Source organism: Labeo rohita, chromosome 1 (assembly GCF_022985175.1).
Source record: "Labeo rohita strain BAU-BD-2019 chromosome 1, IGBB_LRoh.1.0, whole genome shotgun sequence".
NCBI classification, from domain to species: Eukaryota; Metazoa; Chordata; class Actinopteri; order Cypriniformes; family Cyprinidae; genus Labeo; species Labeo rohita.
The window spans coordinates 231,097-249,403 of record NC_066869.1 but is presented as its reverse complement, the minus strand read 5'-3'; the positions used below and the strand labels follow the sequence as shown (position 1 = coordinate 249,403).

Here is an 18,307-nt window from a genome sequence, read left to right as displayed (position 1 = left end):
TGTTTATCGTAAATGTCCCCTTTTTTTAAATTGGGGCGTTTTCCACAGATTGAAAGGCCTGGAGAACGCTTTGGCAAAGTTCTCCCATCTGGAATTGGAGTGGAGTTGAAGTCAAGTATAGGTGAATCCGACAGTCAGCACCAGGTACAGTATGGCCTGACCAGGCTCAAATTGGTAAAGAATGCTGTGTTGTTCTTTGGTAAAGTTCTTAGCAAATGTTTTTTTTTTTCCCTCAGGCTGCACGCCTCCTCGCCCTGTCGGTGTCGTAAGTATTTCATTGTTGTAGTTGGTTATGAGTAAAAGTTGAAGCCCAATAGAAGCTGTACATAACGTTTTTTTAATCTTTCCTTGCTTTGTCTTCCTCTCACCAGTGAAGAAACAGTAGTGGATGGTGAGTCAGAACACAGCATGCTGCTTTGCGATTGATGGAATCTGATCAAGTTGTGATAAAATCGTGAGATAGCTTGTAAGTTCTCCACCTCATCATTTGTTTGTTTTTGTTTTTGTTTTTTTCCCCTTCTCTGCAGAGGTGAGGCTGTGTGAAAGTGTCAACCGGTGAGTATCGTTTCGGTGCCTGCTGAGAACAGAGATAGGCTTTAATGTGGTGAAAATGGATAACATGTTTTTTGTGCCTTGCAGCGATGGACTTGGGAGCCAGGTTCCTTCCTGGGATCGGCTGTGCGACTTCGGCATCTCTGAATATGCCTGCTCTTCGGTAAGTCTTTCGTGAGCGGTGCACCTGAATGCACCCGGCTCTTTGCAAAGAGTCCGCTTCTCTGCACAAATCTGTCCACTTCTTTCAAGGTTGCATCATCTCACCTTGGCGCCTATCTCTGTGACTGGCAGCAGCCGAACAGAGCAACCTCCAGGACTCGTGGAAGCTTTTCTGGAGAAAGCTCGGGAGTCCTGGAGGTTGCTCTGTCAGCGTACTCCAGCACAGTAAAACACCCCTGCAAACAGGAGATGAGGTGCCGCCTCTGAGCTCTACACTGAGATGTGTCCCTGCAGAACTTGAGTGACCGAAGCCTGGCCCCACGTTCTCGATGCATCGGAGAGGTCAAACTCAACAACTTCAGCGCCACACAGCTACGGATGTCAGCTTCGGTGCACTGGTTCCAGGGAAGACTGAGACCATTCTTGCCAGCAGCCTCAAAAAAAACGAGTCCTGCCTTAGCTCCAAGAACTTCAGTTGGGAGGAACCAAGTTGTGTAAGTATCTTCAGTGCTCTGGAAGTCCTGAAGTGGTATTCAGGGGTGTGAAGTTGAAATCCGTTACGATCTTCACCACATTAGGGCACTCAGTCGAGGCGTCCCTCATGGAGGTGGGGCAACGAAAACTCGTCTTTGATTTCGAACTTCTCTTCCTCTCTCGAGATGACCTAGCAGGTACTTTAAGCGCATCATTCTGAGGAGCCGTCCGTCACGCTGTAGTGCCCTAGGCGTCCTTCACAACTGCTGACTGTCACGGGTGTTTTGCCAGTTCAGTGCTGTTCTGTTTAATTCCCCCATTGTTTAATCCAGATCCTGCCTGTCTTGCTAAGACCAAGGAAAGATTCAACTGGCTGTGGAAGAACTTTGCAAAATGAAAACTGTCTCAACATTTACTTCTACAACAATGCAAATTTTCAATAAATAAAAGAATAAAAAAAAAAAAAAAAAAAAAAAAAAAACTCACCTCCTTGCTGACCTCCACAAACGTTTCAAAGAATTTCTCTACTCCTCATCTCGGGATTTTAGGATGCTGCTCAACACCTCCTTCACCACGGTCACATTTTCAATAGCACCCGTGGATGGATCCAACAGCAGCTCCGCTTTCTGGTCAGGTGACAGGGATTCCAAAGCTGCCAGCTAAGGTGAACAAAACCCCAACACAAAGCAAATGACACATGATTGTTGAGGACTTGCTCTCCTCTCAACGATATACTGAAAAAAAAAAAGAAAACCAAAACAAAAGAAAACAAACAAACAACAACAGCTGCCAGCCAACGGCTCCCTCTAAAGCTGTGCGAGAACAGAAACATAACTTAAATAATTGTTTTACCCCGCTGATGTTCAGCTCCTTGAGGTCTGTGTAATTGGCCACCTTGGAGAATAGACCCAAGTTGATGTCAAGCCACTCAGCATCGCTTCCGATGTCCTTTCTGCAATCTGTTTGTCAAGACAGGGGTGGAAGATCAGCAGCCTGCTTCGGTGCACCGACACACAAAAAAAAACCTGGCCTGTCGGCTTAAACAAAACCAGCAACGCACGCTACCCGGCAACAGAGGGGTGCCGGGAAAGCACGTCCTGGAAGGTCTACCTGGACTGTTGAATTGGACGGCAAACTCCTTCAGGCGCTCCACCAGAACCCTGGTTATCTCCTGCCTCCTGGTGGATGTCATTTCGAGGAAAACATCTCCCATTCCCTCAACACTGCAACAGAAAGGCACAGTAGGGTGATAAGGTGGGCGTGTCGATGCAGATCGACAAGCTTCCTTTCTCCACATTCAGGCACTCACATCACGTGGTAGTTGGTGCAGTTGACGTCAGCTGTGACCTCTAGCAGCATTTCTGCGGTGAAACTGGGGAGGATGGGGATGAGCTTCACGGTGAACCACACTTCCCAGTCAGGAGCCGCAAATTCCTGGAGCTTGGGTGCAATGATTACGAAGGTTCGGTTCATCATCACGTCTCTCACAGCAGGGGTGATATCAGGATTCTGCAGGGACAAAAGACCGGGAGTGTGACTTCGGGCTTTTCTCCGTGGCTTCCACGCGGCCTCCGTCAGACACTTTGACTCATTGACTTGCCTCAGGTTTTGCGGTTAGAGTCGTCAGGAACTCCTCCACGTTCTTGAAAGCGTCGCCGTCCTCCAGGCGGTCGAACACAGCGTCGATCTGATTGGTGCTGTTCAACGCTCCGGAGCTCAGTGTCAGCTCAGCTACTTGGCTAGGGCTCAGCAGCGTCAACGATTCAAACTGAAGCACAACGTGGACAGCAGACGTTAATGCACGGATGAGGCCGTTGCCGTAAAACTCAAAATATAGTTTCATATAATAATGACAGTTCACATGGGCAACTGGAGCAGGCCCCAAAGGTTACTCACGCTGGAGAAATTTGCATTCAGCGTTTGCAACTGCTCCAAGGTAGCGTAGACAGAGAAGTTGCCAAAGTTCTTCTCCAGCCAGTCAGCGCTGCTCGTGGTCTTAGCAAGACAGGCAGGATCTGGATTAAACAATGGGGGGGAATTAAACAGAACAGCACTGAACTGGCAAAACACCCGTGACAAGCCGAGACGCTGAAGGACGCCTAGGGCACTACAGCGTGACGGACGGCAGCTCAAGACAGTGATGCGCTTAAAGTACCTGCTAGGTCATCTCGAGAGAGGAAGAGAAGGACGAAATCAGCGAAGACGAGCCGTTGTTGCCCCACCTCCATGAGGGACGCCTGACGACTGAGTGCCTGCACCCTAATTGGGGAAAGATCGTCGGCCGTTACGGATCGCTCAACTTCACACCCCCCCTGAATACCACTTCAGGACTTCCAGAGCACTGAAGATACTTACACAACTTGGTAGGTGTCGCAACTGAAGTTCTTGGAGCTAAGGCAGGACAGGAAGTCCTTTGAGGCTGCTGGCAAGAATGGTCTCAGCCTTCCCTGGAACCAGTGGGCAACGAAGCTGACATCCGTCAGCTGTGTGGCGCTGAAGTTGTTGACTTTGACCTCTCCGATGGCATCGAGAACGTGGGGCTCAGGCTGACGGTCACTGAGGTTCTGCAAAAAGCAAAGGGACACATCTCAGTGTAGAGCTCAGAGGCGGCACTTCATCTCCTGTTCCCGAAAGCAGGGGTGTCACTTACTGTGCTGGAGTACGCTGACAGAGCAACCTCCAGGACTCCCGCGACTTTCTGGAAGAAAAGCTTCCACGCCTCCGCGCCGGTCGTGCTGTTCGGCTGCTTGCAAGTCAGCAGCGTGACGAGGTCGCCAGAGGACAGAGATGATGCAACCTTGAAAGAAGTGGACAGATTTGTGCAGTCAGAGAAGCGGACTCTTTGCAAAGACGGGTGCATTCAGGTGCACCGCTCACGGAAGACTTACCGAAGAGCAGGCATATTCAGAGATGCCGAAGTCGCACAGCCGATCCGAGGAAGGAACCTGGCTCCCAAGTCCATCGCTGCAAGGCACAAAAACATGTTATCCATTTTCACCACATTAAAGCCTATCTCTGTTCTCAGCAGGCACCGAAACGATACTCACCGGTTGACACTTTCACACAGCCTCACCTCTGCAGAGAAGGGGAAAAAAACAAAAACAAAAACAAACAAATGATGAGGTGGAGAACTTACAAGCTATCTCACGATTTTATCACAACTTGATCAGATTCCATCAATCGCAAAGCAGCATGCTGTGTTCTGACTCACCGTCCACTACTGTTTCTTCGCACTGGTGAGAGGGAAGACAAAGCAAGGAAAGATTAAAAAAAAAAACGTTATGTACAGCTTCTATTGGGCTTCAACTTTACTCATAACCAACCTACAACAATGAAATACTTACGACACCGACAGGGCGAGGAGGCGTGCAGCCTGAGGGAAAAAAAAAAACATTTGCTAAGAACTTTACCAAAGAACAACACAGCATTCTTTACCAATTTGAGGAGCCCTGGTCAGGCCATACTGTACCTTCTGGTGCTGACTGTCGAAGTTCACCTATACTTGACTTCAACTCCACTCCAATTCCAGATGGGAGAACTGCCAAAGCGTTCTCCAGGCCTTTCAATCTGTGGAAACGTGCAAAAATGAAAAAAACATCTCAACATTTACTTCTACTCACTGAATGAAGACAAGAAACCAAAGGGAGCCAGATTCTTTACACTGCATCGTAAGAGTCACAGGTGAGGTTGGCGGGGATCACCACCAGAACTGAAGGACGGAAGCTGGCCAGCAGGACCACGAGATTAATTTGGAACCACAGCTCGTAGTCACTGGTTTGGAAGAGAGGGAATTTGGGAGCCAGAGCCGTCAAAGTCAGGTTCAGAATTGCGTCCCGAACGCCTGCATTGGTGATGTAGGTGATGTTTTCCTGAGAGGGGAGGGTGGGGAAAGAGACACCTTTAGGACCACGATGGGACCTTCTAGCACAGCCTGCTTTTTCACAAGCAGCACATTCTTTGTCTAAGCCATTAAGGTTAAACTGCATAAAAAATAAATCAATCAATCAATAAATAAAAAGAAAAAAAAAAAAAAAAAAAAAAAAAAAAACTCACCTCCTTGCTGACCTCCACAAACGTTTCAAAGAATTTCTCTAGCTGCTCCTCATCTCGGGATTTTAGGATGCTGCTCAACACCTCCTTCACCACGGTCACATTTTCAATAGCACCCGTGGATGGATCCAACAGCAGCTCCGCTTTCTGGTCAGGTGACAGGGATTCCAAAGCTGCCAGCTAAGGTGAACAAAACCCCAACACAAAGCAAATGACACATGATTGTTGAGGACTTGCTCTCCTCTCAACGATATACTGAAAAAAAAAAAAAAAACCAAAACAAAAGAAAACAAACAAACAACAACAGCTGCCAGCCAACGGCTCCCTCTAAAGCTGTGCGAGAACAGAAACATAACTTAAATAATTGTTTTACCCCGCTGATGTTCAGCTCCTTGAGGTCTGTGTAATTGGCCACCTTGGAGAATAGACCCAAGTTGATGTCAAGCCACTCAGCATCGCTTCCGATGTCCTTTCTGCAATCTGTTTGTCAAGACAGGGGTGGAAGATCAGCAGCCTGCTTCGGTGCACCGACACACAAAAACCCTGGCCTGTCGGCTTAAACAAAACCAGCAACGCACGCTACCCGGCAACAGAGGGGTGCCGGGAAAGCACGTCCTGGAAGGTCTACCTGGACTGTTGAATTGGACGGCAAACTCCTTCAGGCGCTCCACCAGAACCCTGGTTATCTCCTGCCTCCTGGTGGATGTCATTTCGAGGAAAACATCTCCCATTCCCTCAACACTGCAACAGAAAGGCACAGTAGGGTGATAAGGTGGGCGTGTCGATGCAGATCGACAAGCTTCCTTTCTCCACATTCAGGCACTCACATCACGTGGTAGTTGGTGCAGTTGACGTCAGCTGTGACCTCTAGCAGCATTTCTGCGGTGAAACTGGGGAGGATGGGGATGAGCTTCACGGTGAACCACACTTCCCAGTCAGGAGCCGCAAATTCCTGGAGCTTGGGTGCAATGATTACGAAGGTTCGGTTCATCATCACGTCTCTCACAGCAGGGGTGATATCAGGATTCTGCAGGGACAAAAGACCGGGAGTGTGACTTCGGGCTTTTCTCCGTGGCTTCCACGCGGCCTCCGTCAGACACTTTGACTCATTGACTTGCCTCAGGTTTTGCGGTTAGAGTCGTCAGGAACTCCTCCACGTTCTTGAAAGCGTCGCCGTCCTCCAGGCGGTCGAACACAGCGTCGATCTGATTGGTGCTGTTCAACGCTCCGGAGCTCAGTGTCAGCTCAGCTACTTGGCTAGGGCTCAGCAGCGTCAACGATTCAAACTGAAGCACAACGTGGACAGCAGACGTTAATGCACGGATGAGGCCGTTGCCGTAAAACTCAAAATATAGTTTCATATAATAATGACAGTTCACATGGGCAACTGGAGCAGGCCCCAAAGGTTACTCACGCTGGAGAAATTTGCATTCAGCGTTTGCAACTGCTCCAAGGTAGCGTAGACAGAGAAGTTGCCAAAGTTCTTCTCCAGCCAGTCAGCGCTGCTCGTGGTCTTAGCAAGACAGGCAGGATCTGGATTAAACAATGGGGGGGAATTAAACAGAACAGCACTGAACTGGCAAAACACCCGTGACAAGCCGAGACGCTGAAGGACGCCTAGGGCACTACAGCGTGACGGACGGCAGCTCAAGACAGTGATGCGCTTAAAGTACCTGCTAGGTCATCTCGAGAGAGGAAGAGAAGGACGAAATCAGCGAAGACGAGCCGTTGTTGCCCCACCTCCATGAGGGACGCCTGACGACTGAGTGCCTGCACCCTAATTGGGGAAAGATCGTCGGCCGTTACGGATCGCTCAACTTCACACCCCCCCTGAATACCACTTCAGGACTTCCAGAGCACTGAAGATACTTACACAACTTGGTAGGTGTCGCAACTGAAGTTCTTGGAGCTAAGGCAGGACAGGAAGTCCTTTGAGGCTGCTGGCAAGAATGGTCTCAGCCTTCCCTGGAACCAGTGGGCAACGAAGCTGACATCCGTCAGCTGTGTGGCGCTGAAGTTGTTGACTTTGACCTCTCCGATGGCATCGAGAACGTGGGGCTCAGGCTGACGGTCACTGAGGTTCTGCAAAAAGCAAAGGGACACATCTCAGTGTAGAGCTCAGAGGCGGCACTTCATCTCCTGTTCCCGAAAGCAGGGGTGTCACTTACTGTGCTGGAGTACGCTGACAGAGCAACCTCCAGGACTCCCGCGACTTTCTGGAAGAAAAGCTTCCACGCCTCCGCGCCGGTCGTGCTGTTCGGCTGCTTGCAAGTCAGCAGCGTGACGAGGTCGCCAGAGGACAGAGATGATGCAACCTTGAAAGAAGTGGACAGATTTGTGCAGTCAGAGAAGCGGACTCTTTGCAAAGACGGGTGCATTCAGGTGCACCGCTCACGGAAGACTTACCGAAGAGCAGGCATATTCAGAGATGCCGAAGTCGCACAGCCGATCCGAGGAAGGAACCTGGCTCCCAAGTCCATCGCTGCAAGGCACAAAAACATGTTATCCATTTTCACCACATTAAAGCCTATCTCTGTTCTCAGCAGGCACCGAAACGATACTCACCGGTTGACACTTTCACACAGCCTCACCTCTGCAGAGAAGGGGAAAAAAAAAAACAAAAACAAACAAATGATGAGGTGGAGAACTTACAAGCTATCTCACGATTTTATCACAACTTGATCAGATTCCATCAATCGCAAAGCAGCATGCTGTGTTCTGACTCACCGTCCACTACTGTTTCTTCGCACTGGTGAGAGGGAAGACAAAGCAAGGAAAGATTAAAAAAAAAAAAAAAAACGTTATGTACAGCTTCTATTGGGCTTCAACTTTACTCATAACCAACCTACAACAATGAAATACTTACGACACCGACAGGGCGAGGAGGCGTGCAGCCTGAGGGAAAAAAAAAAAAAAAAAAAAGAAAGAACTTTAACTTTACCAAAGAACAACACAGCATTCTTTACCAATTTGAGGAGCCCTGGTCAGGCCATACTGTACCTTCTGGTGCTGACTGTCGAAGTTCACCTATACTTGACTTCAACTCCACTCCAATTCCAGATGGGAGAACTGCCAAAGCGTTCTCCAGGCCTTTCAATCTGTGGAAACGTGCAAAAATGAAAAAAACATCTCAACATTTACTTCTACTCACTGAATGAAGACAAGAAACCAAAGGGAGCCAGATTCTTTACACTGCATCGTAAGAGTCACAGGTGAGGTTGGCGGGGATCACCACCAGAACTGAAGGACGGAAGCTGGCCAGCAGGACCACGAGATTAATTTGGAACCACAGCTCGTAGTCACTGGTTTGGAAGAGAGGGAATTTGGGAGCCAGAGCCGTCAAAGTCAGGTTCAGAATTGCGTCCCGAACGCCTGCATTGGTGATGTAGGTGATGTTTTCCTGAGAGGGGAGGGTGGGGAAAGAGACACCTTTAGGACCACGATGGGACCTTCTAGCACAGCCTGCTTTTTCACAAGCAGCACATTCTTTGTCTAAGCCATTAAGGTTAAACTGCATAAAAAATAAATCAATCAATCAATAAATAAAAGAATAAAAAAAAAAAAAAAAAAAAAAAAAAACACCTCCTTGCTGACCTCCACAAACGTTTCAAAGAATTTCTCTAGCTGCTCCTCATCTCGGGATTTTAGGATGCTGCTCAACACCTCCTTCACCACGGTCACATTTTCAATAGCACCCGTGGATGGATCCAACAGCAGCTCCGCTTTCTGGTCAGGTGACAGGGATTCCAAAGCTGCCAGCTAAGGTGAACAAAACCCCAACACAAAGCAAATGACACATGATTGTTGAGGACTTGCTCTCCTCTCAACGATATACTGAAAAAAAAAAAGAAAACCAAAACAAAAGAAAACAAACAAACAACAACAGCTGCCAGCCAACGGCTCCCTCTAAAGCTGTGCGAGAACAGAAACATAACTTAAATAATTGTTTTACCCCGCTGATGTTCAGCTCCTTGAGGTCTGTGTAATTGGCCACCTTGGAGAATAGACCCAAGTTGATGTCAAGCCACTCAGCATCGCTTCCGATGTCCTTTCTGCAATCTGTTTGTCAAGACAGGGGTGGAAGATCAGCAGCCTGCTTCGGTGCACCGACACACAAAAACCCTGGCCTGTCGGCTTAAACAAAACCAGCAACGCACGCTACCCGGCAACAGAGGGGTGCCGGGAAAGCACGTCCTGGAAGGTCTACCTGGACTGTTGAATTGGACGGCAAACTCCTTCAGGCGCTCCACCAGAACCCTGGTTATCTCCTGCCTCCTGGTGGATGTCATTTCGAGGAAAACATCTCCCATTCCCTCAACACTGCAACAGAAAGGCACAGTAGGGTGATAAGGTGGGCGTGTCGATGCAGATCGACAAGCTTCCTTTCTCCACATTCAGGCACTCACATCACGTGGTAGTTGGTGCAGTTGACGTCAGCTGTGACCTCTAGCAGCATTTCTGCGGTGAAACTGGGGAGGATGGGGATGAGCTTCACGGTGAACCACACTTCCCAGTCAGGAGCCGCAAATTCCTGGAGCTTGGGTGCAATGATTACGAAGGTTCGGTTCATCATCACGTCTCTCACAGCAGGGGTGATATCAGGATTCTGCAGGGACAAAAGACCGGGAGTGTGACTTCGGGCTTTTCTCCGTGGCTTCCACGCGGCCTCCGTCAGACACTTTGACTCATTGACTTGCCTCAGGTTTTGCGGTTAGAGTCGTCAGGAACTCCTCCACGTTCTTGAAAGCGTCGCCGTCCTCCAGGCGGTCGAACACAGCGTCGATCTGATTGGTGCTGTTCAACGCTCCGGAGCTCAGTGTCAGCTCAGCTACTTGGCTAGGGCTCAGCAGCGTCAACGATTCAAACTGAAGCACAACGTGGACAGCAGACGTTAATGCACGGATGAGGCCGTTGCCGTAAAACTCAAAATATAGTTTCATATAATAATGACAGTTCACAAGCAGGCCCCAAAGGTTACTCACGCTGGAGAAATTTGCATTCAGCGTTTGCAACTGCTCAAGGTAGCGTAGACAGAGAAGTTGCCAAAGTTCTTCTCCAGCCACAATGAAATACTGAGCAGCACAACTGTTTTTAATATTGCTAATAATCAGAAATGTTTGTTGAGCAGCAAATCAGCATATTAGAATGATTTCTGAAGGATCATGTGACACTTAGGACTGGAGTAATGATGCTGAAAATTCAGATGCACATCACAGCAATAGATAGATATTCATATAGAAAATAGCTATCATAATATTCACAACAATGCTGCTATTTGGGATCAAATAAATGCAGCCTTGGAAGAGACATCTTTCAGAAACATTTTTTTTTAAATCTCATTGACTTCTACAAAGTAACATGCACCTGCTTCACAGGTGTTTACATGTTTGAGCCCATTTGTATGCAACATTCTACAGACTATAAATAATGTGGACAATTCTAAACATAATTCTTTCCAGCATGTGTTCGGATTCTTTTTACCTGAGCTAAAATGTATTGTTGCTCTTAAAAAGCACACGTTTTATTCTTATCATTGAGTAACAGTATATTAGTCACTCTTATATCAGTTTACATCAAAACAATTTATCATTTGATGAGCAGAGAGGACTGTGTAGAAAGAAGCAGAGAGAGAGATCACTCACCAGAGAGCTGAAGTTTTTCAGATTCTTCAGATCACAGCTGTCCAGAGTTTGATTGCTGCTTCCTCTGTAGCAGTGGGAATAAAATATATCTGGCTGAAATCTCTAAGCTGAATATTAGGTACTGCATATTAATGTTATTTAAGAAGAATACTCACTCAGAAGTTAAATTGCATGTTCCTGTTTCTAAGGAAAACCATAGATATTTATTTATTAGTTTACAGGTAATGACTATATAAAATGTGAATGCAGTTGACACCCTTTTTAAACTTTTTTTTGAACTGGTATAGAAACAGATCTTTTAGAAATGGTAAATGTTGCGGCTAAATTACTAATGTGATGGCCTTCACAACCATTAGACAGCTACAGCTCATACAGGAGTTTGTACTGGCTTATAAACCACTCGGTGACCTAGGGCCTAAATCACTGCAGAGAGGCTTAATGAATCTATATCTAAAACACACTCCGATTTAGCTGTGCATTTACTGACTGCGCTGCATTTTACTGATAACAGTGTATCATTTCATTTAGTATTCCTTTCCTTCCTATTTTCTTTAATCAAATTTCAAATATATTTAATTTTAATCATTTAATAATTTTATTATATTATATTTTTTGTTAGGGTTTTATGTAAAAAGTATTTTGACTTTTGTGGCCTTGCTTCAAACCTTACACAGTCTTTTGAGGGTAAGCGCGTAAAGCAACGCACGCTGTCCAACAGCGACACCCGCAGATTTCGTGTCAGGGGAGTTTTTTTTTTTTTTTTTTTTTTTTTTTTTCTTTGTCGCCGCCTCCTCTCCTGGGTGAGCGGGTTTCGCTTCCTCCTCTGCTTCCTCTACAAAGGTTTTTCGGTGCGCGAGTCAGCTTTATGGTGCATTACCGCCTCAAGCAGGACGGGAAGTAGAGTAGAGCGGTTAAGGCTAGATGGTATAAAGATTCGTCAACTGGGCATTTTTTGTCACACTGTACAATAATAATTACTGTACAATAAAAAGCTATTGTAAAAGCTGCGCTCATTATAACACACGGGAGTGAGTAGCGAGTGCAATGAAATTAATATGAAAATTACTCCAGTAAAAATATAAGTACTCATTTTTAAAAATACATATAAATGTTCTGATCGGGCACTATGGAATCATCAGATGAAACGCTAAGCAGTGAATTGTTAATTACTGTGATCCGTTTATTTCACTGAAATACATCGGGTCAAAAGAAACACTCCTTCACGTCTCGAATTGGACTACGACTAACCGATCAGCACGCTGCTATAGACCTGTTTCGAGTAGACGTCACAGTGACGTCACTTGCAACTGCGCGCGCATAGTGGTTGCAGAAAAACACTGGTAGCAAGTGGAGGTAAACGGGGAAACTATATTTATATATAACGATATAAAAAAATATTTTTCTGCCTTTTGATGTCAAAATCGGAATGCAGATATTTTTTATACAATACTGCAGTCAAGAGGCCATTTGAAGCTAAACGCAGACGTTTAAACGGAAGTACTATGGATGAAAACTGCTATGATTACTCTACTTTTAAAGCATAAATTTGATTTAAACAATAGGTCTACATAATATTCACATATGCTGTTCATAGGGGATGTACTGTATTAGCCCTACCGTTACAGCATGACGTATTATTTAAACCTATTACTATGAACCTTTTTTTTTTATCTCACAATTCTGACTTTTTTCCTCACAAATGCAAATTTATATCTACTAATTCGGACTTTATAACTCGATTTAACAAAACTAATGACTTTGTTAATTCTGAGGGGAAAAACGCCAGAAGTGTGGGATATAAGCCGAGGGGAAAAGAGAGAATGACGAGTTGTTTTTCCTCTAGATTTGTGGGATATAATCTCGGAATTGCGAAAATAAAGTCAGGATTTTGAAATATAAAATCAAATTGACCTTTTTTATTCTTTTATTCCATGGCTCCACAGACTGCCAATTGAACCGCCCATAAAAACGTCATCCCTGTTTCGGGTCTGTAAGACTATCCCACTATCTAACGCCAATTTCTTTGAATAACAGTGCTAATCGCGGGGTAACCAGCTCTTGTAATATGCGAATAACATTTTGAAAATGACATCTAATCAAAATAATCTATACTCTTTTTAAATCTAAGTATTTTGTGCCGTATCCTTGTAATTCTCTAGCTGTAAAGGCGATCTCTCCCGGGTTTTCTGCAACCATGCTGCGCGCGCATCCCGAATGTTTACAAACAGATAACTGCTCTTTAAATAAGGAGAGCGCAGTAACTCAGCCTGCAAACTGTAGAAACGGGATGGACTCCTTACAAAGTGAAGATCTCACATACTGGGACATCATCCATATCAAAACTTCATGAAAGGATTGTCCGCCTGTACACCAGTACTCTACGCGCTGAATTCGTCCTTTAAATATGTAACTTAGGCTAATTATGGCACCTGCAGTGTTTCCCGAATATTTGATTACTAAATGTATGTATGCGGTTTGTCAGCGCTGCCCCGCGAGTTTATTAATAAAATAGTTTCGCAGCAGAAAGCTACATGCCATTTCTCAGTCGAGAGGTTCCTGAAGCAGTTTAACTTAAAGATTCGCTATTAGTAAACGCTGCTGCTGAACACTACTGAGAGACGCACAGGAGCAGGCATTCATAATCATTGTTCATAATCTGAACAATGTCTTGATGTGTGGTTGCGACTCTGCATGTACACCATTGGTTACTTGTTACTTGTTGTGTATATATACTGTATATACAGTTGCGCTGCTGATGATACTGATACTTCTGATGCACTGGGATGTAGGTGGTAACAAATTAATATAAGGTTACATGTTCATAAGGTAGATTGCCTGAGATTGAGCTGAATATTCCTTTAATATGCAAATGTTAAACTTAATTTGTGGTTACCATGGTACTTTTTCGTCCTTTCCTTCTTTTGCTTATGCAGGCCTAATGTGTCTGAACACATCCACTAGAGGGCACCACGTAATTATAACTGGTCTCCTTGACAGAATGCATTTTTCCCCCATTTATTTGCTATTCTGTCTCAGATCCCCTTCATACATACTTCATATATTGAGTTTTGTATCTTTGATATGTATGAGTATGATGTCACTGTCATGCATGCACAAGACATTGTTAAAGTAAGGACATGTTTGATAATCTCACCATTTGAATGTGTTGTGTTGCACTGAAAAAAAAAAACAAATGATATAAAAGTTCTGTTTAGTATTTCATATTATGATATTGAATGCCTTGTTTGAACAGAAAGAAATATAAATATATAAATGATACAACTATAAAATATGAAAATAATTTCCTTTTTGCGTTTCTCCTGACTCACCTGTGCATTACCCAGAGACGCAGATGTTGCTGTGGAAGGGTGAGAAGAAAATACAAACAGTGCCATCTTTGAGAAACCACTTGAATTTACAGGCAGCACATTCATTTTGAAAATACATTCTATGATAAAATGTTTCGAGATATATTCAGGTGGCTAACTAAGACACATTATTATTATTTATTATTATTATTATTATTAAAATCATATATTTCTTTCGTGCTCAGTGTGTTTTTGTGTGGAATGTGAATGTTTGTGCACACGTGTAACTCACTGATCCAGAAATTAGTTAGATCTGTGGGGTTTGTATGGAATAGAGATGCTGCTTCAGTAGATTTTGTTCCTTTAGTTGCTACAGCTACTGTCTTCATTGGATCTGAAGGTTTAGAGATATGTAGGGTTGTACGTTCTGTCGCTGTTAGATCTGAAGTTGGTGCTGGTTCTTCTGACGGTGTTTTGCTAGAAGCAGTTACGGTTGTTCGTACATCAGATGTCGTTTTAGATGTTATAGTGAACAAATGCATTGTATCACTAGTAGTTTGTGGAAATCGTGTCGCATCAAGAGTATTTGGAACGACAGGTGTGGTAAGAACAGTGACTGTCGATCTTGCAGATGCAGTAAGAAAAGTCGTTGCTGGTATTGTCGGTGGTGCTCTAGATGTAAAATCCTCAGAATCCTCATTTGTTGTAACAGTATTTTTTTGTGCTGCAGTGCTTGGAGGGGTTGAAGGTGTTGATTCACTTGGTGTTTTGTTCGTTTCAGAGATGTCTGGCAATGTATTGGTTGGTTCTGAGGATGGTTTAGTGATAGCGGTTGAATCTTCTTGTGTTGCTCCAACAGTTGTTTTTGCAGGGATACTCTGTGTTTTTTCTATAGCTGATGAGTGAATGCCAGGTGTTGGAGGTGGTGCACTTTCAGTAATCATTGATTCTCCAAACGCTGTTGAGACAGTATTTGTTTTTGCTTCAGTTTCCACACTGGCAGTAGTTTGTGGCAATGCAGATGTTGGAGGATGACCGTTAGTTGTCTGTGTTTGAGGTCTAGTAGGAACATTACTTGTTTCAGAAGTTTCAGGCAATGTAGTGGTTGCTTCCTCCGATGTTCTGGTGATAGCAGTCGACGTTACATCAGTAGTGCTCTGTGGTTCTTGTGTTGCACCAACACTTTTTGTGGAGATACCCACTGTTTTTTCTACAGCTGTTGTGTGAATGGCAGGTGTTGAAGTCGCGGCAAACGTTGCTCTTTCAGCTGTAGCAGGGAAGGTATTTGCCGGTGTTGGAGGCGGTGCACTTTCAGCAATTGTTGATGCACCAGTTGTTGTCCTCATGGTATTTGTAGTTTTTGATTCAGTTTCCACACTGGTGATAGATTGTGGCAATGCAGATGTTGTAAGATGAACTGCTGTTGCTGTTGACACTGTACCGCTGACCGCAGTGCTGTGTGTTTCAAGTGTAGTACGGACATTAGGTGTCGTTTCAGAATTTCCAGGGAACGTAGTGGTCGGTTCTTCAGAGGTTTCAGCGACAGCAGTCAATGTCGCAGATGCCGTATCATTAGTAGTCTGTGTTTCTTCTCGCAATGCACCAGCAGTCATTCGTTCTGAAGGTGTTGTAGAGATACTAGCTGTTCTTTCTGAAGGTCCTGCTTGAATGCCAGGTGTTGAAGTCAATGTTAAAATGACTCTTGGTGTTTGAGGATGTGCACTTAATTCACCAAATGTTGCTGAGACAGTATTTGTTTTTGCTTCAGTTTTAGCATTGACAGTAGTTTGCGGTAATGCTGGTGGATGAACATTCATTGTCTGTGTGTCAGGTGTAGTAGGGATGTTACTTGTTGTTTCAGTAGTTTCAGGGATGTTCAGGGAAGTGGATGTTGCAGATGTTAAATCACTAGACGTCTGTGTTGCACCAGCAGTATTTGTTAGTTTTGAGGATGCAGCTGCAGTCAGTTCTCTAGTAGATAGAGGTGTTGTGTTTGTTATACCGTCAGAAGTTGTTGGTGCTACAACAGCTGCAGATGTAGCAGGGATGGACGTTGCTGGTGTTGTGCGTGGTGCACTGGCAGTCCATGTTGAGGCTTCAGGTGTTGTAGGCACATCAGTTGTTCCTGCGGTTGTTGTATAAATCACAGTGTTTGGTGCCTCAGTTGTTGCAGCACTCACGGTTGTTAGTTCTGCACGTGTTGTGAGTACAGCCGTTGTTGGCGTTGGAGCTTCTGCAGTCGTTTTTGCTTCTGCAGATGCTGCGTTGATAGTGGTGTTTGGTTCCTCTGTCGTTTTGTTCAAATCATCCGTCGTTTCAGTTGTCGATATAACAGCAGTCGTTTGATCTGTTTCCTTCGGTGATACAGCACTCAGAGATCCGGCTGTAGTTGTTTGTGTGGCTGCTACTGTGGAGAAATGTGAAGGGATTTGAGTGTATAATGATATGTTTGCGTTGACTGGCTTGTTAACCTGTCCTGAATACTCTTGTAGTTGTTGTTGTTGTTCTTCTTTTCTTTTCTTTTTTTTTTTTTTACCTTTTTTAAAAGGAATTCAAATTCTAAACTGCTTTAAGACTAAGAAAATGCAGGGTCAGCACTTTATGTTTATTAAGAAATGAGAGGAACATGCCAAGCAGCAACAGATGAAGAATTTCCCAGTTGTTGTTGGTTTTTTTCCCCCCACAAAATGCAGCTTGGCTATGTGCATTACAATTTGCACTATTTGCCCTCAGAAGGCAAAGAGAACACATACAGGGACATGTGGAGTAATGATGAAAGACGTCTGTGAAATTCATCTTTGTAAGGAGATGAGGATCCATGCTGGGCAGATGGCAGTCTTCAGCTGGAGTGACTGAAGTGCAGCCAAAGTTGAAAAAATCTCATAAATGCACTGTAACCATGATCAACACAATTTTCCAGGGATAGTATCATGTTGATAACATTGTAGGTGTATTGTTGTTGTGTTTTGTGTCCATTCAGTATGTTGCCTTGATAAGAATATGTGTGTGTGTGTGTGTGGTGTGGGGTTTGGGTAAGGGGTAGAAAATACAGTTTGTACAGTATAAAAACCATCATCGCCACATGTACCAACTTGTGTGTGTGTGTGTGTGTGTGTATCTCACCCATACAAAGGGCAGACAGCAGTATCAGTCTGCCGAGCATGATGTCTTGTCGCATCTTTTTCTCAGTTCATCATTTATGCTGCAAGGTTAAAAACAGATTCATTATTCAATGTGTGAATGTGTGAATATGCAATACATTCCAATTCAGTGTGCTTTCACATTCATCATTACAGTAGTAGTTCAACAGAATGCATTGCTTCTAAAATAATATATCATTTTTGTGCTGTGATGCAGAGGTTAGAGAAGAAGTTGATGGGAAACCGCTTTAAGAATAGTTTGTATTGAGGACTTCTCACATTGTGCTTAACCCTGGTTTCTCTTTTTGAACCAGGCTTTTAAGCTCAGATAAGTGGTGCTGGTGGTTAGCATTGCTTTAAACGCAGAGTTCTGCAAAAACAGCTTTTGCTTTTGTATACAGTGTGAAATAAACACACATCCTCAAAGCAGTGGTACCAGACTGAGCTGACAATTTCTTGCACACTATGAAAGAAAACAACAACAACAACACCCAAGGATAGGATTTTATTGCCATGTCCACACCAAGATTGATAAGGAGCATTTTGCCTCACTGAAATATTTATGACAAAATAAAATTATAAAAACAATCGATTTTCCAGCCGGAGACAAAAACAGGAAAGAAGACCTAGCAAATATGAGACATTAACCCTTGGAAAAGCAGCTTCATTGTCAACAGCAAAAACAACAAATTCAAGTTGCAGACAAAAAAGACATGAGTGATCAGAATTAGGCAATTAGTGGCGGGCGGATCGATCCTAACATTTATAATGTCCGTACCAACAGTGGTGTTGGATTGGCAAAAAGAACAGCGCTGTGTGGAGTAATTTTACAGCTGTAAATGAAAACACTGAAAAACACTGAAGACTACAATGTGTGTAGGAAGGCCATTCGCTACTGTGGTAACACCACACTCTTATACAAACAACTCAAAAAACACGAATAAGAGAAAGAGCGATTTATTTTCCTGCCCGTGGAGGC

General features: G+C 44.5%; 2 protein-coding genes across 2 annotated transcripts in view; one reads left to right on the top strand and one right to left on the bottom strand.

Annotated features, from left to right (window-relative positions):
- The window catches only part of LOC127160178 (uncharacterized), a 107,074-nt gene extending 105,862 nt beyond the window's left edge, over positions 1–1,212 (top strand). The window contains exons 12-18 of the mRNA XM_051102860.1: positions 49–144; positions 237–265; positions 372–391; positions 528–555; positions 640–715; positions 805–939; positions 1,009–1,212. Coding sequence (XP_050958817.1) covers positions 49–144; positions 237–265; positions 372–391; positions 528–555; positions 640–715; positions 805–939; positions 1,009–1,212 — 588 coding nt within the window. The remainder of the gene's footprint in view (positions 1–48; positions 145–236; positions 266–371; positions 392–527; positions 556–639; positions 716–804; positions 940–1,008) is intronic.
- Positions 1,213–1,712: 500 nt separating this feature from the next.
- Positions 1,713–17,366, bottom strand: LOC127160075 (uncharacterized). Its single transcript, XM_051102770.1, has 39 exons — positions 17,312–17,366; positions 14,949–16,595; positions 14,210–14,238; positions 10,221–10,250; positions 9,936–10,103; positions 9,645–9,844; positions 9,446–9,558; positions 9,191–9,297; positions 8,821–8,997; positions 8,430–8,638; positions 8,239–8,336; positions 8,105–8,133; positions 7,966–7,987; positions 7,804–7,831; positions 7,645–7,720; positions 7,407–7,553; positions 7,112–7,320; positions 6,912–7,015; positions 6,653–6,771; positions 6,357–6,524; positions 6,066–6,265; positions 5,867–5,979; positions 5,612–5,718; positions 5,242–5,418; positions 4,849–5,057; positions 4,658–4,755; positions 4,533–4,561; positions 4,400–4,421; positions 4,236–4,263; positions 4,077–4,152; positions 3,839–3,985; positions 3,544–3,752; positions 3,344–3,447; positions 3,085–3,203; positions 2,789–2,956; positions 2,498–2,697; positions 2,299–2,411; positions 2,041–2,147; positions 1,713–1,847 (listed from the first exon to the last, which is right to left on the bottom strand). Exons 1-39 carry the CDS (start codon positions 17,364–17,366, stop codon positions 1,713–1,715), a joined length of 6,096 nt encoding a protein of 2,031 aa, XP_050958727.1.
- Positions 17,367–18,307: the final 941 nt, after the last annotated feature.

Coding starts and splice junctions, on each gene's coding strand:
- LOC127160075 (XM_051102770.1), bottom strand. CDS start 17,366: ATGCGACAAGACATCATGCTCGGCAGACTGATACTGCTGTCTGCCCTT. Junction 9,559..9,644: donor TGCACCAACTACCACGTGAT/GTGAGTGCCTGA, acceptor TTTCTGTTGCAG/TGTTGAGGGAATGGGAGATG. Junction 3,753..3,838: donor TGTCAGCGTACTCCAGCACA/GTAAGTGACACC, acceptor TGCTTTTTGCAG/AACCTCAGTGACCGTCAGCC.